At 39.3% G+C, this 27,179-nt stretch overlaps 1 protein-coding gene across 2 annotated transcripts in view; it reads left to right on the top strand.

Moving 5' to 3' along the window:
- Nucleotides 1–27,179, top strand: part of dennd2b (DENN domain containing 2B) — a 137,681-nt gene that overhangs the window by 97,886 nt on the left and 12,616 nt on the right. For both annotated transcript variants that reach the window (XM_022670121.2, XM_022670120.2), the window contains exons 12-15: nucleotides 5,409–5,486; nucleotides 6,984–7,124; nucleotides 10,605–10,753; nucleotides 26,700–26,877. In XM_022670121.2, the coding sequence (XP_022525842.2) occupies nucleotides 5,409–5,486; nucleotides 6,984–7,124; nucleotides 10,605–10,753; nucleotides 26,700–26,877 (546 nt within the window). The remainder of the gene's footprint in view (nucleotides 1–5,408; nucleotides 5,487–6,983; nucleotides 7,125–10,604; nucleotides 10,754–26,699; nucleotides 26,878–27,179) is intronic.

The following is a 27,179-nucleotide window of genomic DNA, read 5'->3' as shown; positions in this document are numbered from 1 at the left end:
AGATGCAGTAATTCAGTACTTTCTCTGTGTTTGTAGTTTTATGGAGCTCTGGTTTCTGGTTGGTTGTATACGGGCTGCGGAGTTAAACGTCTCATCAGTCGAAAGAAGAACTCTTTGAACAGTAGCGAGTGTGTGTGATGTGCTTCTGTGTGTAGCTGGTTTATTTTAAAGCATGGAAATGTACGTATCCATTCATTATGTGCTACTGCAGATGTTTCTGCACATCACAAAACCTGTGCTTATCAGAGAGGAAAAATAAACTTGTGTTTATCTCTCATTACTGTGTAAATTACTGAGTATAAATATGATCTAAAAAGAACAGAAGGAATTAAATTGGATGAACAATAGCCTCAGAAAAACACCAAAATAAGTTTAATTAGTTCATGCTTAGCTGCTATAGAAGCACAAAACACATTATTTGAATTAGTGATCTTACATCTTCCTTATCTTCTGACTTATCACAGAAAGTAGGTACAGATCCCTCCCTCAGAAGAAGTCTGCTGGCTAATCCTGCTGTGTACTGTCTGAGGTTCTCAACCAGCAGACTGAAATTGGGTTTCTTTATCTGATCTAGTGGGTGGATTTTGAGCATCCAAATGGCTTATAGCAGCATATTATCCTAAATTAGAATTTGGGTAGAGTAGCCAAAAGCTGAATAATTTCTATTATTAAGTCAAAATAAAAGTTTCAAGTAAAAAAAACTGTACAAAAATTAAACATTTCATGAGTAATAGTAATTATAGCATAATATAAAGTTATTTATGCAGGTAACAGTGTGGATTTGTTTGAGTAGGTTTTTTGTGCTCTTTTCTAAGAACAAATAAGTAAATTCACTCACTGTATTTGGGAAGAGTTTATCGCATATTAGGAGAAAATATTACCAACACTAAACAGCCGAGACACTTAATATTAATTAAAGTTTGATTATGTAAGACGTATTATAGCTGTTTTTACACAAGTTAGAATATGTCTATGTTTAATACCAATTTATTTATTATTATTATTTTTTTTTTTACACAAAATCATTTTCACAGCTCTATTCTTACCAGTTTCAGTCTCTTTCAGAATGAGCCGTTTAAGGGCTCTGTCACTTTTATGCAAATAAGCTGTTGCTGGACACGACCCATGTTACGCTCTGTAACATTGACCACACATTCAGTGTAAACATGGGGCGTGTCCAGCATGTCCAGAACTCCGGTGTGAAATGGACTTTGGGTGTGTTAAAACGTGATCCAGTGAGATCCAGTGAGATCTGAGGGAAAGTAGGTATAGATCCCTCCTTTAGAAGAAGTCTGCTGGCTAATCCTGCTGTGTACTGTCTGAGGTTCTCAACTAGCAGACCTAATTGAAAAGGTTTCTTCAACAGATCTAGTGGGTGGGGCTCTGGTGGGGGTTGGAGAGGAAGGGGCATGCCAGGGTGGTTCTATTCGGGTATCCTTATTGTGACATCACAATAAGGGAGGAGCCAAACGGCTTATAAAAGCAAATGATTTCTGACCCACAACTCTTTTAGCTGATTCAAAGAAAATGGATAGATGGATTTTTTAAAAGTGTAAAAATTACTTCTTTCCTATTGGCTTCTGGTTTCCTTAATTTGCAAAATGGGTGTGTCCAACCAACTCTCACTCAACCATTCAGTTACTGTAGTTTATTTAATGATTGACGGCCTGGCCACAGTGTTGTAGGCTATTAGAGCAAGTTACTATATTCTCTGCTTTAAAGTGTGACGTCATCTTGTATTAACTTTTATCCTGTATTGAGAAACTAAAACAAAAACCAACCTTTCCTAAATATGGGGGGGGCATGCCTATTATGCAAATAAATGATGCCAGGAACCAATGGGAAAGGTGTAATTTTTGTGTTATGTACTAAGAAATGTTAAATAAAAAATATTTTAGTGTGTCTCAGCTGTTATACGTAGGTAATATTTTCTCTAAATATGGAGTAAACTTTACTTTATTTAAGTTATTTTTTGGAAATTATATTGTTGTTTTTTACAGTGTACTCAAGCATCGAGATAGTTTATCAGAAATCATTCTATAATCAGAACTGTGCTGTGGAATATGGAGCTCTACGGGTTCTGATTGGCTGTGTGTGATCAGTAGAGTTAAGGATCTAATCAGTGAAGGAGAACTCTTTGAAATGTAGCGAGTGTGTGTGTGTGTGTGATGTGTGTGTGTGTGTGTGTGTGATGTGTGTGTGTGTGTGAGTGTGTGTGACAGGTTTCAGTTTATAAGTGAATATCAAAGCACGGAAATACATTTTTATCTGTAGATGCTGTGTAAACATATTTTATCTTTAAAGAAAAACTAAAAACAGAGTTTTTTTCAGTGGATGGGAAAACCTGGAGATTTCTACACAGAGACAAAAACACTCGCAGATTAGTCCCTCATAGTAAGAAAAGCATCAAATTTAGTGTTTTTCAATTATTTAAATATGTTCTGCATTGTACATTACTACTAAACTCATCCAAACTGTAACGAAAAACATCTAAAATTATTTATTAAACAAAAAAGTGTTAAAGGTCTCATTCCATATTTTTTTGTAATTAATTTTAAAATGTCTAGTTGTGGTTTCTAGTATCAATAAATGCCATGTGAGCTGTTTATTGTGAAAAGAAAAAGTGTTCCGGTGATCCGGTATAACACTGCTTTAATCCAGTGGAGGAGTGGGGGACAGGGAGAAACAATAGGAATTCGGCTCTTGCTCATGAATATTCCTACATGCAAACAGAAAACATGTCGCCTCTGATTGGCTAACAGCACTGCGACACCAAGAGGCAGCGAGATGGACAACAGTTAGAAACGCTTTAAAATAAAGACATTTTTACAGTAATAACAGTCTTTACAATGTCATCATATGTTACTTTACAACATGTGTAATAATGCTCTGCTAAGTGCAGTTCAGACACTGACCTAGTCTTAGAGTCTCTGTAAAACACCAAATCCACCGGAGATCCTATTTAAACCTATAGTTACTTACACACAGAGAGAGGTGGTTATTCCAGGTCCAAAAAGTAAAAAGCTAGATTTTTACTTTTAACTAGTGTAAACAGAAGTGTTTTAAATTGTTTTACACCTACCTATCTCTATTGTACTTGGCTGCTGGTGTTTTTCCTCCATAGACTAATTCTAACCATTTGTTTCTTAGCTCTGAATTACTGGGTAAAGTATATAAACACTGATGTGTTATTCGCACAAATAACACAGGAATGAACTGCATGCTGTTCCTAGCACTGTTAGTTATCTCCTATCTGACGGGACGACGTCGCTGCCCTGCTTCAGCTCTGCTCTGTCTGTGGGCGGTCCTGAGCCGAGGTGGGCGGGGCCATGAATACCAATTCACAGGTTGATGTAGACACGGTTCTTTTCCTGATCGACTCGTTTGTGTTTTTCTGAATATTTTCTTTTACTAGCTGCTGCAGACAATGAGGAAGAGGTTGAGGAAGAGTTTCATCCTGTGCAGCATCATAAACAACTCAGAGAGACCTGCTATATTTCACTAATAACAAGAAAAAGTAGATTTTAGCGGAATATTTTGCATTAATCATTTAGTGAGATGTGGAAGTTTGAGAGCAAGGCTGGGGTGGAGGAGGTCCAGGCGCTGGCATGAGGGCGGCATTCCTGAGGATTTGAGCTCAGATCCACATGCTTGACTTAATCATCCATTTGTACAAAGCTGAAGAAGAGAATCGCTTACCTAATATGGAGAAGTGGAATAGAGAATTCTTTTGTGTGTGTGTGTGTGTGTGTGTGTGTGGGTTCATCAGAGTAAAACTAGACTGTGTGTGTGAGTAATCATTAACACACCTGTTACTGTCGCAGTATAGTATACTCATAGACTCATACTCACTCATAGTTCTCACTTTTATACAGCTCTGGAAAAAATATGAATAAGAAAAATAATTTTAAATAAATTAAAAACCTCTGGAATATAATCAAGAGGAAGATGGATGATCACAAACCATCAAACCACCAAACTGAACTGCTTGAATTTTTACACCAGGAGTAAAGCAGCATAAAGTTATCCAAAAGCAGTGTGTAAGACTGGTGGAGGAGAACATGATACCAAGATACATGAAAAAAAAACTGTGATTAAAAACCAACCAGGATTATTCCACCAAATATTGATTTCTGAACTTTTAAAACTTTATGAATATGAACTTGTTTTCTTTGCATTATTTGAGGTCTGAAAGTTCTGCATCTTTTTTGTTATTTCAGTCATTTCTCATTTTCTGTAAATAAATGCTCTAAATGAGAATATATTTATTTGGAATTTGGGAGAAATGTTGTCTGTAGTTTATAGAATAAAACAACAATGTTCATTTTACTCAAATATAAACCTATACACACACATACAAAGGTGTGAAATAAGGAAATACAAATACTTTATTTTCTTACTTAAGTAGAAATGTTGGTTATCTCTACTTTACTGTAGTAATAATTTTCACATTTTCACACAATTATCTGAACTTTCTACTCTTCAGATTATAATAAACAGCCTCGTTACTCCTGTTTCATTTCAGCTGTTTTTTATTCCGGCTTCTCATCGTTCAATAAAACCCCTATCCAGATAAATCTCTCCATCCAGATAGAGTGAATAAATCTGATTTGATTGGATGTAGAGAATTATAAAAATATACCATTCCCACTCCCTATTGGTTTATACTGTGATCCATCACACCTGCACACGCCCCCACAGAACTCCAGCTCTCCAGTCATTCAACTAAAGCTTATTATCTTTAATATATTTACATTCTACTAAATAAAATACATTGATTTACAATGGGGCATATATGCAGCTGAAACACTAGTGAGGAGCCTAGTGCAAAATCCCAAATTATATTATCAACATTAACATTTTAATATTTTAACATTATAGTCATTATAGCTTTTAGTAAAATGTGTTTTGGGGGGTGCACTATAGGACTCTGTGGGCGTGGCCTAAGCTTTTGTTCTTAATGGCTTTATTGATTTTTTCTCCTTACATTAGTTGTAATTTTATACTTTAAGTAGTTTTAAAACCAGAACTTTTTTAAACACTTTTACTTAAAGATTAAAAAGCTTGAGTTGATTCTTCTTCAGCTTCTACAGAAGTATTTTATTAAACACTAGTATCTAAAATATACTCCTACCTACAGAGTAATGAATGGAGATACTTTTCACAGTTTTAATTGTAACATCCTGTGTTTGATTGTAACGTCAGGTGTTTGATGTTTCCTGTGTTTGATTGTAACGTCATGTTTGATGTTTCCTGTGTTTGATTGTAACATCAGGTGTTTGATGTTTCCTGTGTTTGATTGTAACGTCAGGTGTTTGATGTTTCCTGTGTTTGATTGTAACGTCAGGTGTTTGATGTTTCCTGTGTTTGATTGTAACGTCAGGTGTTTGATGTTTCCTGTGTTGCAGCCGAGCGGGAAAGGGCCACGCCTCCCGGAGGTGTATTGTGTCATCAGCAGACTGGGGTGTTTCGACCTGTTCTCCAAGGTGAGGTCATACCTGTATCTCCTCTATACTCATCATGAACAGAACTGGTCTGAAAATGAGGTGTGTTCAGGTACATTTCTGGAGTTTTATCTTGTTTATCTTGGTAACAGAAAATACAGGAGCTCCACTGACTGAATACAACCTAGACAGACGCCAACAGTCAGATGTTCATCGCTATCTCAGCAACGCAGCAGTGCACAAACTCAACTTTTACATCAACAATTAACAGAATACTAAATAAAAAAACATTGCTGTTCCCGTAAATTAGTTTTTTTCATGCATCTTGGCATCATGTTCTCCTCCACCAGTCTTACACACTGCTTTTGGATAACTTTATGCTGCTTTACTCCTGGTGCAAAAATTCAAGCAGTTCAGTTTGGCGGTTTGATGGTTTGTGATCATCCATCTTCCTCTTGATTATATTCCAGAGGTTTTCAATTTGGTAAAATCAAAGAAATTCATCATTTTTAAGTTGTCCCTAATTTTTTTTCCAGAGCTGTATTATGATTAACTGCCTGGCCTCGGTGTTGTAGGCTGTAAGAACAAGCGTCGTTTTCTGCCCTGTTCACTATATCCTCCTGAGACCCGGACTTTTTAATTTTATATGTGTTTTTAATTTCTCCTAGCTACTTGTCATTAGTAGGACTTAACAAACATGTCCTCATATGGGGACAGTATTTTCGTAGCTTTCTATAAATTTGCTAAAATGTCTAAAAAACATTCTATATAAAGATAAAACATGAAATTCAGTGAGAATTTTTACCGGGCTGAGAAATTTGGGTTGGCTGTAGAAAGGTTTGCCTGGGATTCCCACCATCTTTCTTAACTTTAATCAATTGAATCGAGGGTTGTCATGTGATCACTAGTATGGTTGGTGTGTGCAGTGTCCTCCATATGAAGCCGAAGTGAAGAAGTTTAAAAAAATTCAGTATCATGAACTGAATTCATCAGAACTGTAATGTCCCCATTTGAGGACACAGGTTTTTTAAGAGGATATAGCACTTTCTTTTTTCAATAGAATTTTTTATATTGTAGCTAACTGGAATTTTTTTATTAGGTAGAATTATTGTACAAAGCAATATTGGATATACCAAAATAAAAACATTAAGAAAATTAGATTTTAGCTTTTAAGTTAATTTAAAAAAAATAGTTAGATTTTAATCCTTTATGGCAGGATTTTATTTATTTGTTAAGAAATAAATAAATATTTTTCTGTTGGTATTTGAATTGAAAAAATATGAAAGACTGATTCAGTATGATTGGCTTGTTATGTAGCTGCAACAATTTAAAAACAGTGTTTTAGTGAGTAAATTAAAACAAAATAGGCACATATACGTACTATAATAATACAGTAATGAAAGGACAATGTAATAATCAAACACACATTTTGTTGCCTGAATTACATATAAATAACATGAATTTATCTGCATGTTATTGATCCCACATGCTGCACCACTTAAAGAGTCCTGATATTAATCCGGTATGTTTTATTTTTAGATTCTGGATGAGGTGGAGAGGAGGAGAGGGATCTCGGCGGCGCTGGTTTACCCGTTCATGAGAAGCCTGATGGAGTCTCCGTTCCCGGCTCCCGGCAAAACCATCAGAGTTAAAACCTTCCTGCCTGGAGCAGGAAATGAGGTCAGAGTTCAGTAGTGCTGTATGATCCAGATCCAAATCTGCTTTTTATCTTCAGTCACTAGAATGTGCTCAGTGTGCTCATGCTAATAGCACAGCCACATTTAGCAGGAGTAACAGGAGTGAGTTCCAGTAACAGGAGTGAGTGCCAGTAACAGGAGTGAGTTCCAGTAACAGGAGTGAGTGCCAGTAACAGGAGTGAGTTCCAGTAATAGGAATGAGTTCCAGTAACAGGAGTGAGTTCCAGTAACAGGAGTGAGTTCCAGTAACAGGAATGAGTTTCAGTAACAGGAGTGAGTGCCAGTAACAGGAGTGAGTTCCAGTAACAGGAGTGAGTTCCAGTAACAGGAGTGAGTTCCAGTAACAGGAATGAGTTTGAGTAACAGTAGTGAGTGCCAGTAACAGGAGTGAGTTCCAGTAACAGGAATGAGTTTCAGTAACAGTAGTGAGTGCCAGTAACAGGAGTGAGTTCCAGTAACAGGAGTGAGTACCAGTAACAGGAGTGAGTGCCAGTAACAGGAATGAGTGCCAGTAACAGGAGTGAGTTCCAGTAACAGGAGTGAGTACCAGTAACAGGAGTGAGTGCCAGTAACAGGAGTGAGTTTCAGTAACAGGAGCGACTTCCAGTAAAAGGAGTGTCAGTAAAAGGAGTGAGTGCCAGTAACAGGAGTGAGTTTCAGTAACAGGATTTAGTGCCAGTAACAGTAGTGAGTGCCAGTAACAGGAGTGAGTTCCAGTAACAGGAGTGAGTACCAGTAACAGGAGTGAGTGCCAGTAACAGGAATGAGTTCCAGTAACAGGAGTGAGCTCCAGTAACAGGAGTGAGTGCCAGTAACAGGAGTGAGTTCCAGTAACAGGAGTGCGCTTCAGTAGCAGGAGTGAGTTCCAGTAACAGGAGCGACTTCCAGTAAAAGGAGTGAGTGTCAGTAAAAGGAGTGAGTGCCAGTAACAGGAGTGAGTTTCAGTAACAGGAGCGACTTCCAGTAAAAGGAGTGTCAGTAAAAGGAGTGAGTGCCAGTAACAGGAGTGAGTTTCAGTAACAGGATTTAGTGCCAGTAACAGGATTTAGTGCCAGTAACAGGAGTGAGTACCAGTAACAGGAGTGAGTGCCAGTAACAGGAATGAGTTCCAGTAACAGGAGTGAGTTCCAGTAACAGGAGTGAGTTCCAGTAACAGGAGTGAGTGCCAGTAACAGGAGTGAGTTCCAGTAACAGGAGCGACTTCCAGTAAAAGGAGTGAGTGTCAGTAAAAGGAGTGAGTGCCAGTAACAGGAGTGAGTTTCAGTAACAGGATTTAGTGCCAGTAACAGGATTTAGTGCCAGTAACAGTAGTGAGTGCCAGTAACAGGAGTGAGTTCCAGTAACAGGAGTGAGTACCAGTAACAGGAGTGAGTGCCAGTAACAGGAGTGAGTGCCAGTAACAGGAGTGAGTTTCAGTAAAAGGAATTAGTTCCAGTAACAGGAGTGAGTACCAGTAACAGGAATGAGTTCCAGTAACAGGAGTGAGTTCCAGTAACAGGAGTGAGTTCCAGTAACAGGAGTGAGTTCCAGTAACAGGAGTGAGTTTCAGTAAAAGGAGTGAGTTTCAGTAAAAGGAATTAGTTCCAGTAACAGGAGTGAGTACCAGTAACAGGAGTGAGTTCCAGTAACAGGAGTGAGTTCCAGTAACAGGAGTGAGTGCCAGTAGCAGGAGTGAGTGCCAGTAACAGGAGTGAGTTCCAGTAACAGGAGTGAGTTCCAGTAACAGGAGCGACTTCCAGTAAAAGGAGTGAGTGTCAGTAAAAGGAGTGAGTGCCAGTAACAGGAGTGAGTTCCAGTAACAGGAGCGACTTCCAGTAAAAGGAGTGTCAGTAAAAGGAGTGAGTGCCAGTAACAGGAGTGAGTTTCAGTAACAGGATTTAGTGCCAGTAACAGTAGTGAGTGCCAGTAACAGGAGTGAGTTCCAGTAACAGGAGTGAGTACCAGTAACAGGAGTGAGTGCCAGTAACAGGAATGAGTTCCAGTAACAGGAGTGAGTTCCAGTAACAGGAGTGAGTTCCAGTAACAGGAGTGAGCTCCAGTAACAGGATTTAGTGCCAGTAACAGGAGTGAGTGCCAGTAACAGGAGTGAGTTCCAGTAACAGGAGTGAGTACCAGTAACAGGAGTGAGTGCCAGTAACAGGAATGAGTTCCAGTAACAGGAGTGAGTTCCAGTAACAGGAGTGAGTTCCAGTAACAGGAGTGAGCTCCAGTAACAGGAGTGAGTGCCAGTAACAGGAGTGAGTGCCAGTAACAGGAGTGAGTTCCAGTAACAGGAGTGAGTGCCAGTAACAGGAGTGAGTGCCAGTAACAGGAATGAGTTCCAGTAACAGGAGTGAGTTCCAGTAACAGGAGTGAGTTCCAGTAACAGGAGTGAGTGTCAGTGAAAGGAGTGATTTATTTTGTCCTAAATATCAATTATTTGAACATGCAGTGTATATTTCTTTAAATAAACACTTTCTTTATAGAAAATTAAAGGAATTAGTGGACTTGCTTTTATTAAACTTTATTAAACTTAAACTTTATTAAGCTTTTTAAACGTCACATATAGATTTATAAACATCTTCAGATTAGAGATCTTGTAAAAAAATAATGAAGTAAAGCTGCCTGAGTTTGAGTAGTATATGTTTTGAATATTTTAATATATGTGTTATTAGATTCAGAATGAAAAAAAAAGATAAAAAATAAATAAGTTTTAATTTGGAAGAGTTACAGCAATTAAATTGCACCCATTCAGTGGAATGGCCCATAATATATAGTGATTTAGATGTGTATTCACTTGAGTTAGATATTTAGACATTAAGGGCTGTGTCTTGAGTTATTTTTATAACACTTTAATGTAATAAAATAAATCTTACAAAGTAAAATCTTTTTTGTGCCAGAGTTTAACAAAAAATTAAATTTGCAATCAAAATGTTAAGAATCAAAAGGAAAAAGTGTATGTTGCAAATTAAAAACAGAAAGTATAACAAATCTATAACATACATAAAAAAGAATATATTTTTTTGTGCTAAAGCCTTTTGCATCTTGAATATCTCTTTTGCTTCTCCTTATTCATTTATTTTTTTGCTTCTATATGTAAATAATCTGCAATTTGTTTTTTGCAGATTTCATATTTTTGTGTAAAACTTTTGCCAAAACAAATTTTTTATCTAAAAAATAATAAATAAGGAGATACAAATCTCCTTCCCAATTTTACATGCATTTTTACTGTACGTAGACAATATGAGTGACAGGAGAGGGGCACTTCAGGGTGCCAATCAGATTTCAATTAGGGTTAATGCCCCCGTGGCCCCGCCACTAGGACTGCCAGTGGTGTTCTCACTCTTGTTTAATACTGTTGGATATAGGGTATATTTTAGTATGTTATTTATTTGATTGAATGTAATTAGTATTGAGTATTTAAACTGAGTTTTAGAGTTGTGCTGTGTTTTAATGAAGATGCGTATTGATTATCTTGTCGTAGGTGATTGAGCTGAGGAGGCCGATGGACTCCAGGCTGGAACACGTGGATTTTGGAAGCCTGTTCAGGTGTTTGAGTGTGAGGCAGGTGGTGCGGGTCTTCGCCTCGCTGCTGCTGGAGCGCAGGGTCATCTTCGTAGCCGATAAGCTCAGGTGAGGAATCTTCATGTTTTTATTTTTTCCCATTTTCTCCCCAATTTACACGGCCAATTACCCAACCCACTCACTAGGACTCCTCCTATCACTAGTGATTCAGATTCATTCAACTTTATTGTCACTGCTCAGTACAGGTACCCAGCAACGAAATGCAGTTAGCATCAACCAGCAGTGCAAATAGTAGCAATAGTGCAAGAAAATAAGTGTAATATGCAATAAATATTAAAGATATGCTATATATATGTACATATTACATAATAAATGAATATATATATATACATATACATACATGTACATACACACACATGCACCTAGATATACATATATATAATGCTGCTGATGCTGTAGCATTGCCGAGTAGCATTAAAGCGCTAACGCTCGGAGAAAAGCGCAGTGACTGGGTTCTGATACATCAGCTCACAGACGCAGCCTTGTGCTGATCCACATCACCCTAGGAGTGATGAGGGGAAAGAGAGCCATCTACTGTACCCACCCAGAGAGAGCAAGGCCAACTGTGTGTGCTCTCTCAGGGCTCTGTCAGCTGATGGCAAGCTGCATGACCGGGATTCGAAACCAGCGATCTCCACGATTATAGTGGCAGTAGAGCTTAGATCGGGCCCAGAAAAAAATCCGACCCGACCCAGCCCGAACGATGAACTGTCATTATGAGCCTGAGCCTGAGCCCGACCCGACCCATAAACTGGCTGTTTTTGGGCTGATTGAATAAGCGCAATATAATCAGAATTATGTTAATTAACACTGTAACATAGCATAAACCATTATTTAATTTAAATGATTTTTAAGAAGTAAGAAACATAAGAGAGAAAGAGAGAAAGAGAGAGAGAGATTTGCGTGTTCTGGTGTATGAGCTACTCACAGGTAAAAGTTCTCACACACTGTATCTCAGTTTCTCAGTGTTTTATGTCGTATTTTGCGGCTAGCGCGAGCGCTTTAAACTAGAACTAATACCACGGACCGCGAGGTGGCGCGCGCGGCCGCTGCTGTGCCGTATCCGACTCCCTGCTGAATCCGACTACGCTTCTCAAACAGAATCGGCACAACACCGCCCGCTGTACAACTCGCTGTACAACAGCGCTTATAAATAAATTAAACACGAAAATGAGGGTATTCTATCAGTAATTTCAGTTTGTTTTAGTTAGTTTTATAAACACAAAATACAGTTCGAGTTAGTTATGTTTTTACCTTTTAATTACCGATTCAGTTAACACAAATGTTTTTTCACTTTCAGTTTTCACTATTTCGCTAGAATTAGAAAACAGATGCCTACATCTCGGACTATTTTCTGGAGCCCGACCCGACCCGGCCCGGGGAATGTGGTAGGAAATCTCGGCCCGACCGTCCTCGGGTCAGGTCGGGTTCGGGCCGAGAATCTAAGCTCTAAGTGGTAGTACTTTACACCGTCGGACAACTCAGAGCCCTTCAATCTGACCTTTTGACCTTGACGTTCACTCGCTGTTGACTTGGTTCTTCTGCAGCGTGTGTGTGTGGGGTAGTTAGTGTATGTGTGTGTGTGTGTGTGTGGTTGGTTAAAGGAGTGTGAAGATCCTGTGAGCAGCATTACATCACACATTGACCGCCTCTCAGAGATTCTCCCTCTTCAGACCAAACATGGTCAAATAATCCTCCACAGCTTCTAAAAACACGCCGACCGCCGCGACCAGCGCAGTTCCAGAGCGAACCCCGAGCAGCTGTTCCCAATAACGGCCTTCCTCTCTGATCTGCAGCATCACATCCATTTCTCCACGCTCCGACATCAGCGCAGATCCTTTACTGATGTTTATATTAGTGAACTCTGTCTTTATTTAGCTTTTAGTTCCATCTATAAATAGAGGAATGGTCTGTAGAGGAGGGGTTGAGTATTGCGGAGTATTAGTTTCCAGAACTGTAACTGTAGTCGAGCACATTAAACATTATGGTCTATTTCAATCAAATTGTAGCCTAGTTAAGGGTTAAACTGTTAAACCGAGTTTATGAACTACTACAATTTTATTGATTTTCGCATTATAAGGCGCACTATCAATAAACATCTATTTCTGGTCTATTTTCATATATAAGGCGTACTGGATTATAAGGCGCATTATGCGACACAAGTAAGGAACAGGGGTGCCGCCATGTTTTCCTTCTAATTCAGCCCCGCAGCAGCGAGACCTGTTAAGCTAAGTTAAGCTAAGTAAACAAAAAAAAATGTAATTCTTAAAACAAATAATAATAAAAAAAAAATGTACAGACGAGTCAGACAAGTCAATCGAGTGCTGGATGTTAATCCACACAGATTTCCCTCCTGAAAACTGTTTATTTGGGTGAGTAAAGCGCTTCCAGTGAGCTTACATTCCCAAATTTCTCCAGCACTAAAGCTGGAGCATTAGCATTAGTGGCTAACCGCTAATTGCGTCTAACTGCTGCCGGACAGCGCTACACAGAGGACGCCTGAGTGTTCCGGTAAACCAGGGCGATATTAGCTTGCGGTTCGACCCACGTAGCTTGTTTTAACACGGTAAACATGCAGACCAGCACGGTTAGCAGCTAATGCTAATACTGATGGAGAACTAAACTGAAACTCCTGTATAACTCTGTACTTCAGTGGAGTGTCTTCACTGCTCCTTAATACCTGACTGATAGAATTCATACATAAGGAGCACCGGATTATAAGGAGCTCTGATGATTTTTGGGAAAATGTCAGTATTTTAAGTGCACCTTATAGTGCGAAAAATACAGTACCTTTCTAATACAGAACTTAAACAGGTTGTAAGTGATACTGAAAATTTATATTGCAATAAATATTGATATCAAGTTATTGCCCAGCTCTGGCTAAACTACAGTGCAGCTTGTTGCCTCCGGCTGCTGCTGCTGAATTTGTGAGTGGAATACCAACCATAACACCAGTACTATAATATAATTCCACCACAGACGGAGTTTAGCGTCTCAGATTAGCGTAGTGGAGCCAGAACTGCAGGGTTCTGACCCGGTCAGTCCGTCAGCTCCTCGGTGTTAGACCCGGAATATCTGGCTAATAGCAGCGTTCCAGCGTTCCTCTGCGGTTCTGCTCCGGCGGGTCGCTGCTAAATTAATCAGGGGAATCATCTCTGAACCGCACCCGCCGCTGCCCCACTCAAACCCGGCCCGGCGCTCCTGGGGCGGCCTGTGGATGTGGATGTAGAAGTGGGTCAGGGCAGCGCCGGGGGGCACGGCGGGTCCCAGGACGCTGGGCAGAGGCGGATGGATGGGGGCGGAGGAACCGGGCAGTGGGTTATTTGGGTTATTTGTGAAAAGCTAATCTCTACAAATCAGTGGCCAGTTTAAACAAACAGCAGCGGGGGGGAACCTGGGGCACGCAGTGACTGCGGAGGGAAGGAATGTACTTCCTGTGTGTGTGTGTGTGAGTGTGTGTGTGAGAGAGAGATAAGTGAACTCGGTGTCACTGGGTGACTGACCAAAAAAGTTCTGTCACATTAGACACACACATCATACTCTTTAAGGACTTACATTCTTGTGTAAGGCAAGGCCAAGGTGCGTTGTGATGCTCATTGCTATCTTACACCCCGCCAGCAGTCTAGTTTAAATAGCAGCAGATCTTCTGAATATATCTACACTGATGGGCGTGGTGTTCTGGAAATGAGGTGTGTTCAGGTACATTTCTGGAGTTTTATCTTGTTTATCGTGGTAACAGAAAACACAGGAGCTCCACTGACTGAATACAACCTAGACAGACGCCAACAGTCAGACGTTCATCGCTATCTCGGTAACACAGGCGCCGTGCCGAGCCGAGCGTACACCCCCACTTATTACACACACATGAACACACAGCAGCACAAACCCAACTTTTACACCAACAATAAACAGAATAGTAAATAAAATAACATTGCTGTTCCCGTAAATGAGCTGCTGGAGCTCCTTCACAGCGTCAACCAGCAGCTCAGTTTCCTCTGCTGAGAAGAGTTTGTTGAACACGTCCAGGTAGCTGCACCGTTACAATAGCAATCCGCCAAAGACAGAGCTCACCTGGTTCTACTTTTAAAGAGAATGATGAGTATACACGAGGTAACCGCATGGCCTCAGTCCAGCACAGTTTAGCAGTGCAGATATTTCCATTTACAGCTGAATTCACACTTTTAATCCCAGAAAAACAGAAAATGCTCTTATTTACCTTTTAAAAACCCATTTAAACGCCTGATTAAAGGGCCGATTACTGTTGTTTTGCTGTTTTCCTCGGGATTTGAGAGCTTGGCGCTGACTCAGCTCTTGATTGGTCTGGATGTGAGACAGTGCACGGGTGGGGCCGGGGCTGGTGACGTCATGGACCCTGCATTGTTTAATATTGCGATATATATCGTCAAAAAAGAACATTTTTGTAAACATTCTTGTAAAATTTTTCCAAGATCGTGCAGCCCTAGAAGGAGTACACTCCAAAACAAGGGGTAGGGTACAAATCAAATTAGAAATAGAATTATTTTGTAAACTCACGTTGAGTTTTAGTTGTGAACCTGAGGACACGCCCCTTTACACAATAGCTGGATCTGTGTTTGTGATGTTTTTAACTCTGGGTTCGGCCCTGTTAAAAACAGGATATAGGAGGGCGAGGGCAGGTAGGAAGTTTGTTTAGGGCTGGGTGGGTTTGAACATGCTGTCAGACTCCCCTCGCTCTCCCACATCATCTCCCCATGGGAAAACCCAGTATAACCAGTATAGCCCAGTCCCAGCTCTCCCTGCCAGCCGGGCATGATGTACTGAATTCCTCCAGTCTGTAATGTATATTTACTGCTTCAGAAAACTTCAGACCATGTTAGGAAAAGCCCTGTCTGAGCTTGATTAATCAGCCCTTAGCCCAAATATCCAGGATTATTTTCACCTCTAAAGACTTATTTTCTTATTTACAGCTAAATTAACTACTTTTCAGTTCATCTGAGGGAAAAATGTTCCTACACAGAGAACATGTTTGTAGTAGTTTCTGTGTTTTTTCATTATTCTAAATTCATTCAAACTATGAAGAAAAACATATGGAATTATTATGTTTCCAGTTATAAAGTGCTATTGCTCAAATGAGCCTAAATGTTTAAAGGGTAAACCTCAGCTCAAATTTGAAAAATACTTTTAAAAAAATGGGAGGGGTGGTTTGAGTGGGGCATTGGATGATGTATGGGTTTAGGGGCAGGGCAGGAGGGCTGCTTTAGTTGGCTAACAACACTGCGACACCAGCAAGACGACCAACCGTTAGAAACTTTTTGAAATAAAGACATTTTTACACTAACAACAGTCTTTACAATGTTATATGTTACTTTACAACATGTGTAATAATGCTCTGCTAAGTGCAGTTTAGCCTATACTGATATAGTCTTAGAGTCTCTCCGAGTAAAACGCCAAATCCACTGGAGATCCTATTTAAACCTATAGTTACACACATAGTGCTTTTCCACCAAAAGAACTCTGGTTCTTAAACCAGTTTCATTTGGACTTATAAGAACCGTGGTGCTTTTCAGTGAACCAGCCCACATTTTTACCAGTTTTAGTGGAACCGTCAAAACGTCACATCAGGAAACGTACCGGCGGCACTATTGGCTGATGTGGGCGGAGTCGGAGAGCCAGGGCTGCACTGGTTCGCTGCAGTGGCCGAATTCACGACCACAGTAATCTGGTTATCTGACCTACTGCCCAGCACTCTGTCCAGCACACCTTAAAACACCGGTACACTCCCCCACCCACCTCCATTCCCCCGCCCAACTCCACTCCATTTTTAAGCTTTTTCAGCTTAAAAAAACACTTGATCTTTAGTGTGAACATATCCTGCCCGAGATAAATCCTCCTCTAGTTCACTGTAGAGTTTCAATAAGCCCCACAGGACATTTTTTGTCCTGTTACCTGTCAAAATCTTAAAGTAGACACTTCAATGATTAAGAAAAATCTCAAGATGTTTTTATTTAATGCACAGGATTTTAGTATAATGTGAAAACATACAGGCAAATTAACATTTTCTGCTATTTTTTTTTGTCCCAGAATTAAGCCAGAATGTGTCAAAAACTTAAAAATAACTATTCCATTGTATTCCTTGGCCCAGGCTTGTATGGAAAAGTTTGCTTATTTGTCTGTATAGGTTTTTAACTTAAGGAGCTATGCCAATTTCTTCATAATTTTTTCAGATTCAGAATTGGGATAGGTGTAGTAAAAGGTTAAAAATAAGCCCCACAGGACATTTTTTGTCCTGTTACCTGTCATTATCTTAAAATAGACACTTCAAAGATTAAGAAAAAACTCAAGATGTTTTTATTTAGTGCACAGGATTTTAGTATAATGTGAAAACATACAGGCAAACTTTAAAAAAATTCTGCTAATTTTTGATATTTTTGTCACAGAATTAACTCAAAATGTGTCAAAAACTAAAAAATAACTATTCTGTTAAATTCCTTGGCCCAGAATTGTATGGAAAAGTGTGTTCATTTGTCTTTATAGGTTTTTGGTATTGGAATAGATGCATTAAAGGGTTAAAAGTAAATGTCATGGGACATTATTTCATCCTGTTACCTGTAATTATCTTAAAATAGACACTTCAAAGATTCAGAAAAAACAGGTAGCGAAAAAAATCCACTATGTGCTTGTGGACCCCTGTTTCCATCTAGACCACAGATGTTGTCACGGTTTGCGCTGAGGAACCTGGTATTCTTTGGTTCCCACTGCGAACGAATGAATGTTCTTGGTTCCGGAAACATGGCAAGCGGTTCAAAATTAGGTCCGCAAACCAGAACGGTGCTGCTTCCACATCGGTGGAAAAGCACTAACAGAGGTGGGTAGAGTCCAGGTCCAGAAAGTTAAAATCCACCCCGGGTTTTGTTGGCTGAGCTGCAGCAGAGCCGTTCAGGCAGTTGGAACAAATAAAATCCCGGGTTGGATTTTTACTTTTAACTAGTGTAAACAGAACTGTTTTAAACTGTTTTTACACCTACCTAATCTCAATTGTACTTGGCTGGCGGTGTTGTTCCTCCATAGACTAATTGTAACTATTTGTTTCTTAGCTCTGAATTACTGGGTAAAGTATATAAACACTGATGTGTTATTCGCACAAATAACACAGGAATGAACTGCATGCTGCATGCTACCAGCTACTGCAGACAATGAGGAAGAGGTTGAGGAAGAGTTCATCATGTGCAGCATCATAAACAACTCAGAGAGACCTGCTGTATTTCAGAATATAAACGAACAAGAAAAAGTGCATTTTGGCAGAAGGAGAACTTTAATAATTTATTGTTCCTTCCTTCTGAATAATATCGCATTCCCAGACTTCCTTCTGGGTGCAGCCATTGTTTTGATGGTGAGTGATCATGCAGAGTCACAGCGTGGAGCTAATCTGAGTCTGAGTGTTGAGGAACTCCTGGATTCTCTTGAGCGTATCTTCATCTCAGTGTCTCACTTGCTGTGAGAATCTTCTGCTCAGACAGACAGCGAAACGCTGCCAAGCAGATGATTCAGCTCCTGCAGGGGAAACACGGCTCGGCTTCTTCTCAGAGTGATAAATCCATCAGCCGCTCTGTCGTACAGGATTACTCAACTACACTCACATTAAATAACTGCTCCAGTCTCGTCCTGCTCCTATCCTCGGGTTCCAGTGGATCTGTGGTGACAGGAAAGGGTTAATCTTGTGTTTGTTGGCTGGTTTTGGCTGGTTTTGATCTGCCTGTGCTCTGGGCTACGTCTAAATGACTTTCCCTGGCCTGCAGCAGTGGATTGTGGGTGTAGATGATGGTCGTTTCAGTGAGAAGTGTAAATCTGGAGTACAGCCTCAGCATTTTAAGGTTTGTTTTTTTTCAAACTCTTGAAAATCACTATATAAGTATTATTATTATTAGTATTAGTAGTAGTATTATTAAAAAATGTTTTATTAGGACTCTCAATGGTAATGTTGCAATTTGGAATCAGTAATGCATTATTATTATTTTATTATTTTTTATAATTTTATTTCAAATTTTTCCTATTTTCTCCCCAATTTACACGACCAATTACTCAAACCCACTCATTATGACTCCTCCTATCACTAGTGATGCCCCAACACACCAGGAGGGGGAAGACTAACAGGGTTATTCCACCAAAAAGTGATTTCTGAACTCTTAAAACTTTATGAATATGAACTTGTTTGTTTTCTTTGTATTATTACTACTAATACTAATAACTAATAATAATACTTATATAGTGATTATTTGAAGTCAGACTCTGCCTCTTTTAGAGCTGCTGCTGATGCTGTAGCATTGCCTAGTAGAATCACAGCGCTAACGCTCGGAGGAAAGCGCAGCGACTCGGTTCTGATACATCAGCTCACAGACGCCCTGTGCTGCAGACATCACCCTAGGAGTGATGAGGGGAGAGAGCGCCATCTACCCACCTGGAGGGAGCAGGGCCAATTGTGCTCCCTCTGAGCGCCGGCAGCTTGATCGTAAAGCTGCATGAGCGGGATTCTAACCTGCGACCTCCCGCTCATAGTGGCAGCGCTTTAGACTGCTGGACCACTCGGCAGCAGTTTTATTCTATATCTAGTGTGTATACTCACTTTTGTTGGATACTGTAGTTATAACACACTCTGTTCTACACTGTTTCTGTTGTTCTAGAACACATTTAACCATATTAACTGCTGCTTTATTGATGTTAAAGAGGAAATTTGGCGTTCTGTATTACTTTTCTTCACAGTAAAGAAGATCAGTACAGCTCAGTACAGCATGTGAAATGTGAAAACACGTGTTTAATAGCTCTTACAGGATACAGCTGAACTCACAGCCTCTTCAGCCAGCAGCCAAACAGCTGATGCTCTCATAAAACTCCCATAAAATAAACTACAACACCACCATCAGAAATCTCCACAGTTCAGCCTGAGAGACAAAATAGCAGCGTTTGGATTTTGGATACCACTTTAAAATAAGACTACCTTTATAAAGGGTTTATAAATGGTTTACAATTAGTTTATTAATGGTTACCAATTAGGTTGTAAATGCCTTAAAAATCATAAATAATCAGTTATAACACATACATAGAAAAATAGCTAAATAGTGAACCCACAGCCATCTATACTGTTGCCCTTCTAATTATGTGTTATAACTGATTATTAATGATTTTTAAGGCATTTACAACCTAATTACTAACCATTAATACACTAATTGTAAACCATTTATAAACCCTTTATAAAGGTAGTCTTATTTTAAAGTGGTAATGGATTTTGGATTGATATGGAAAAAAATACTGTGTATTATACAGAAGAGCAATTATTATTATTATCTAAGAATAACAAAAAATGGGAGTAAGAAATAATTAATATATTTTTGAAGTTTAATAAATTACTTTAATCTGATTACTGGATTGGAAATAGTAACTTGTTAGATTATTCCTTACTGAAAAAAAATGGTCAGATTAACGTTCAAATAAGCCACTTTTATTAACTTTCAGCTGTAGATGATTTTGCTATTTATGGGTTTATGTTTGAGTAAAATGAACATTGTTGTTTTATTCTAAAATATTCTCTTTTAGAGCATTTATTTACAGAAAAAAAAGATGCAGAGCTTTCAGACCTCAAATAATGCAAAGAAAACGAGTTCATATTCATAAAGTTTTAAGAGTTCAGAAATAATCAATATTTGGTGGAATAACCCTGGTTGTTTTTAATCACAGTTTTTTTTCATGCATCTTGGCATCATGTTCTCCTCCACCAGTCTTACACACTGCTTTTGGATAACTTTATGCTGCTTTACTCCTGGTGTAAAAATTCAAGCAGTTCAGTTTGGTGGTTTGATGGTTTGTGATCATCCATCTTCCTCTTGATTATATTCCAGAGGTTTTTAATTTGATACATTTTTAGTGCTCTGCTATTTTTATCCAGAGCTGTAGATATCATAAATATCCTTTCAGCTATAAAATATTGAGATATAAGTGTATTAATCGCTGTGTGCTGACGTAGGCACACTATCTATTTACACTTTTACTCTTCACACACACACACACACACACACACACACTCTCTCACACACACATACACACATACACACACACACATGCAGCAGCTGTCTGTAGATGCAGGCTGACCCTCGGAGGTTGAATTTGAGCAGTACTGACAGGCTGGTAGATGCTGTTAGATAGCGCTAGCCTGTGGCTAAGCTTTCTAAACACTTAACACACCCTGTTCCAACACGCCACAGTTTTGACTGAGCTCCACTCAGCAGCACATACAGCCCTCTGTAAGAATTATGACTTTTTTTACGTTTTATGATAATTTTTCTTTCCAACGTTTCCAATTAGCTTTTTCCAGTTGTCTGTTCACCAGTAGGTTTATGTGTAGAGCTGTACTGATCGGTCAGTGGTTTACTGTGAGTTCATTAAGTCTAGAATGCATAAGTAAGTAAAGTTGCATAATTACTGGTATCAGTATCAGGTCAGTTACCATGCTCATGTAATTGGGGGGGTATTTTATGTAATTTTATGGTATTTTAATATAATTTTATTATTATTATAACAGGGGTCGGCAATAGGCAGCCGGATGTGGCCCCGCAAGCATGAAACATCTGGCCTGTAATGGTGTTTGAATTATAATGAACAATAATGAACAAAATAATAAATTAAATGCTTCTTCTCTGGTGAGCTTTTGTTTATTTTCCTCCCCTGTCTCTCTCTATCACTGTCGCTCGGCGTGACTTTAGACTTTAGTTTCCGCCCGTTCTCGTTTTTCCACCCATTCTCGGACTCCCAATCTCCTTATAAGGGCGTTTTTTTTCCAGCCGTGTCCCAATTCACTAGCCGGGGCAGCAGTAGTGTATTGTACCGGTAAAAATGTAGTACCCTGTAGTAATTGGGGGTGGGTGATATGGCACCATATATCAGTGTATAATATCGTTCACCATGTTTAAAAAATATTGGCAATATTATTATGTACGATATAATATGGCACACTCCTACTTGTACTTTTTATATATCAGAATTATATATATTCAGTCCCGAGTGAGGAAATAAGAGAAAAAGAGAGAGAGAGAGAGCAAATTGGCAAAGCAAAAGTGAGAGAGAGCATGATAGAGGGATAGAATCAGAGAGAATGAGAGAGAGAGAGTAAAACTTTTTAATATTCTTGTTTGTAAAAATAAAAAAATCTAAATATCAATAAATTAACTGTTGAATTGAACTACTTTTCTCTAAATACTACACTACTACATAATGCTTTTGACTGGTTAATTGTAAGCAGGTAATGGTGAGTACTAGGGCTGCAGCTATCGATTATTTTAGTAATCGAGTACTCCACTGATTAATCGAGTAATCGGATAAAACATAAAATAAGAGATTTCATAAAATAAGAAATTTCACTTAATAATGAATGACCAATTTGTTTCATTTTTAAATTCAGAACATACATTTCCACACTGAAAACACAAATAGAAATAAATAAAACACAAAACAGACATAAATACCACAAGTAATAATTCAATAAATTAAGTTAAATTATTTCAACTTAGGATTTCTTGTAAGTATTAAAAACAGGGCATTTATCAATAATAAAGGCATAAACATTGGCTTTACGTTGTGTATCTTAGCTAAATGACAATACAGTAAATTCATAGCCAGCTAAATTTAACATGTATTTATTTATAAACTCTATAATACTCTATATACTGATTACATAGAGTCTGTATTAAGTTGAGAACTTATCTCGTTGTCGTTGTAATAAACTAATCACACACACATTATACAGTATTAATAATAATCAGAACTCCACAGCACTGTAGTTCTGTTATTAAGGTACATTAATGTTAATCTCATTGATTTATTAGAAGTTAAATTTACCTGCTCTCCCCTCTAAAAACCTCTGCCTCCTCCTTTACTTCCTGCTTCCTGTTTGTGGGTGACGTAACGCTAAGAGCGCTGTTTCACATTAAAAGTCCTCGCTAAATTCCGTGCTTTGGGTTTTTAAATTAATTAAATAAGTAACTCAAATTACTAAAGTAATCGTTTCACCCCTAGTGAGTACATAAATACATGTACTGGTGCTCGGTTGGGGAAAAGTGTTATAGATGAAACCCTGTTCTTTAGTTTCCACAGTTAAATAAAGTGAAATAAAGTGAAATAAAGTGAAGTGTAGAGCACGCTGTTCTGCTGGGCTGTGAAAGTGGATCAGTAGACGCTGTGGTAATTACAGGAGGATTTGATCTGGAGTATAATGTTTACATTCCTCTTTCTGTTCTGGCTGTAAGGCCGGGTTCTCGGCGCTGGTCCGGTTCTGCCGGTTTATTTTCATTGTCTCTGTGTGTTGTGGGTTTGTGGCGGTCGGGGACGGGGTCGGGGCGAGTCGGCCACAGTAAACAGCCGGAGGAGCGTGAGAAGAACAGCAGGGTATCTGCAGCTACGAGCTATCAGCTATCTCACAACTTCCTTACTACATTAAAACAGTGCAGGACTTGAATAATTTATTATGGAGGTTATTAATACTTAAATCAAATTGATATTCTGAGTGATATCAATTTTTACTGATTCATTTTGTAATGGTTCTCTCTTGACAGCGCAGCGTCTCGGTTCTGATACATCAGCTCACAGACGCCCTGTGCTGCAGACATCACCCTAGGAGTGATGTGGGCAGAGAGCGCCATCTACTGTACCCACCCGGAGGGAGCAGGGCCAGTTGTGCTCCCTCTGAGCGCCGGCGGCTTGATGGCAAAGCTGCATGAGCAGGGGTTCAAACCTGCGACCTCCCGCTCATAGTGTCTTAAAATTATTTTTAAATGAATTTAGAATAAGTCTTTTGCACAGCCTGTTGCAGCCTAGAAACTAGAATTAAACAATTAAAAAAGTTAGTTGATTATGTAGCGTATTTTTCAGATTATAAGGCTCACTATCAATGAACGTCTATTTTCTAGTCAATTTCCATACATAAGGTGCACCGGATTATAAGATGCATTAAGCGACACTAGTAAGGATGCCTATATCGAAGTGAGCAAGGATATCGCCATGTCACCAAAACTGTAAAAAAAAAATTAAAAACATTTTCTTTTGACTTTTAAAGTCAAAAGATTTCTCTGCAGATTTCTCTGCTTAAAACTGTTTATTTGGGTGAGTAAAGCTCTTCCGTTTATTTACAGTAAGCTTAGATTTCCAATATTTTGTTAGGTTGAGTTTTTTATTGAAGTTTCTCATGCACTAAGGCTGGGTGCAGCAGCATTGGCATTAGCCGCTAACCGATATCACTTGACTGAGGAGGCCTGCCTGTATATATCATGCATATAAAAGCAAAGAAACTCATAATTTTTAAGTGTCCCCTTATTATTTCCAAGCTATATATATCCCTGCTTTGTAAGTATAGTGTAGTAAAACTAAAAATATATCTGACCTCTACCTCCTCTCATTAATACAAATATACTAATTTAATAAAAATATACTGATTATCTCACACTGATGGAGCTGATAAATACATTAGTTTTAATATATACTGTGTAATATTCTGCAGAATCCTGTATTAAATCTGTTCTTTCTCAGTATCTGATGAGCTGCTTATTTTCCTGCATTCTTCACTAATCACAGATTCCACCGTCTGCTCAGTAAAGCCAGGATCAACTGGAAAATCTCAGCCTGCCATGCTTTTATTTCCACAGCGGCGTCCATCACTGGATCTGTGTGTGAGCTGTGTGTGTGTGACTGACTGCCGAGTGTGTGTGAGGTGTGTGTGTGTATCAGTCAGGGTTCCTGCATGTCTTGAAAAAGTTTTAAAAACGTCTTAAATTAAAATATTGATAATTAAGGCTTAAATTGTCTTAAATTTGCTGTAGGTATTACATTTTTAGACAGTGCGTTCAGTGCAACATTAGCAACAACTTACCAGGGAGAGAATTAGAGTTAACATAGAGCTACCTAGCATTAGCTGCAAGCTAGCTAATGTTACTGAGGAGATATATAATGTTAGCATAGAGCTAGCTAACGTTACGGGCAGAGAACTAAGGTTAGGGGAGAGCTAGCAAACATTAGCTGCGAGCTAGCTAACATTACTGGGGAGAGAACTAAGGTTAACGCAGAGTTAGCTAACATTAGCTGCAAGTTAGCTATGTTACCAGGGAGAGAACTAGGGTTAGCATAGAGCTAGCTAACATTAGTGGAGAGCTAGCTAACGTTACCAGGGAGAGAACTAGGGTTAGAGTAGAGCTAGCTTACATTAGTGGGGAGCTAGCTAACGTTACTGGGGAGAGAATAAGGTTAGGGAAGAGCTAGCTAACATTAGCCGCAAGCTAGCTAATGTTACTGGGGAGATAACTAGTGTTAGCATAGAGCTAGCTAACTAGGGTTAGCGTAGAGCTGGCTAACATTACTGGGGAGAGAATTAAGGTTGAGGGGGGCAAGCTAACATTAGCCGCGAGCTAGCTAACGTTACCGGGGAGAGAACTAAGGTTAACGCAGAGTTAGCTAACATTAGCTGCAAGTTAGCTATGTTACCAGGGAGAGAACTAGGGTTAGCATAGAGCTAGCTAACATTAGTGGAGAGCTAGCTAACGTTACCAGGGAGAGAACTAGGGTTAGAGTAGAGCTAGCTAACATTAGTGGGGAGCTAGCTAACGTTACTGGGGAGAGAATAAGGTTAAGGAAGAGCTAGCTAACATTAGCCGCAAGCTAGCTAATGTTACTGGGGAGATAACTAATGTTAGCATAGAGCTAGCTAACTAGGGTTAGCGTAGAGCTGGCGAACATTACTGGGGAGAGAATTAAGGTTGAGGGGGGCAAGCTAACATTAGCCGCGAGCTAGCTAACGTTACCGGGGAGAGAACTAAGGTTAACGCAGAGTTAGCTAACATTAGCTGCAAGTTAGCTATGTTACCAGGGAGAGAACTAGGGTTAGCATAGAGCTAGCTAACATTAGTGGAGAGCTAGCTAACGTTACCAGGGAGAGAACTAGGGTTAGAGTAGAGCTAGCTAACATTAGTGGGGAGCTAGCTAACGTTACTGGGGAGAGAATAAGGTTAAGGAAGAGCTAGCTAACATTAGCCGCAAGCTAGCTAATGTTACTGGGGAGATAACTAATGTTAGCATAGAGCTAGCTAACTAGGGTTAGCGTAGAGCTGGCGAACATTACTGGGGAGAGAATTAAGGTTGAGGGGGGCAAGCTAACATTAGCCACGAGCTAGCTAACGTTACCGGGGAGAGAACTAAGGTTAACGCAGAGTTAGCTAACATTAGCTGCAAGTTAGCTATGTTACCAGGGAGAGAACTAGGGTTAGCATAGAGCTAGCTAACATTAGTGGAGAGCTAGCTAACGTTACCAGGGAGAGAACTAGGGTTAGAGTAGAGCTAGCTGACATTAGTGGGGAGCTAGCTTACGTTACTGGGGAGAGAATAAGGTTAGGGAAGAGCTAGCTAACATTAGCCGCAAGCTAGCTAATGTTACTGGGGAGATAACTAATGTTAGCATAGAGCTAGCTAAAATTAGCCGCAAGCTAGCTAATGTTACTGGGGAAATAACTAATGTTAGCATAGAGCTAGCTAACATTAGCCGCAAGCTAGCTAACGTTACTGGGGAGAGAACTAAGATTAGGGGAGAGCAAGCTAATATTAGCCGCGAGCTAGCTAATGTTACTGGGGAGATAACTAATGTTAGCATAGAGCTAGCGAACATTAGCGTAGAGCTAGCTAACATTAGTGGCGAGCTAGCTAACATGTTCTGCATCACAATGGAACAAAATTTAAAAAATAAAATTGATAACAAATGGAAAACGTTAATTTTTGAACATTTTTTTATTTTTTTATTTTTCAATTAAAATAAATTATTTTCTACTAACGAAACTAATGCGTATATAAATACAATCTTAAGTTATATTTATTAAGGTCTTAAAAAGAATTAAATTTGACTTTTAAAATGGAGCAAGAACCCTGTCAGTACCTGGTAACAAGATTGTTTTTATTTATTTATTTTTATTGATTGTTTTCTTCTTTTTTTTTTCAGCACCCTCTCCAGCTGTGTTCACGCGGTGGTGGCACTGCTGTACCCGTTCTCCTGGCAGCACACCTTCATCCCAGTGTTGCCCACGTCCATGGTGGACATCGTCTGCTGCCCCACGCCCTTCCTGGTGGGCATCCTGTCCAGCTCACTGCCCAAACTCAAGGAACTGCCAGTGGAGGAGGTAAACCGCTAAACCACTCTTTTAATAATGCTTTATATACAGATTATTTAAATACAGATTCTTTCAATTGGAAGACACTGTTTGAGGATGCCCCACAGGTGCTCAATTGGGTTTAGGTCTAGAGACATACTTGGCCGGTCCATCATCTTAATCTTAATCTTACTCATTTTGAAAGCTTGTATATTTGGGCTTGTTCTTGTGTTGAAAAACTGCCATGTAGCCCAGTTTCTGAAGTTAGGCGATCAAGCTCGACTTTAAAAGGTCAGCGTAAGTGTTGGAATTCAGCTCATGACCATGATGCT

This window comes from Astyanax mexicanus, chromosome 16 (genome assembly GCF_023375975.1).
Source record: "Astyanax mexicanus isolate ESR-SI-001 chromosome 16, AstMex3_surface, whole genome shotgun sequence".
Classification (NCBI taxonomy): Eukaryota; Metazoa; Chordata; class Actinopteri; order Characiformes; family Acestrorhamphidae; genus Astyanax; species Astyanax mexicanus.
The sequence above is the reverse complement of the archived record's forward strand: the minus strand, read 5'-3'. Positions and strand labels throughout refer to the sequence as shown.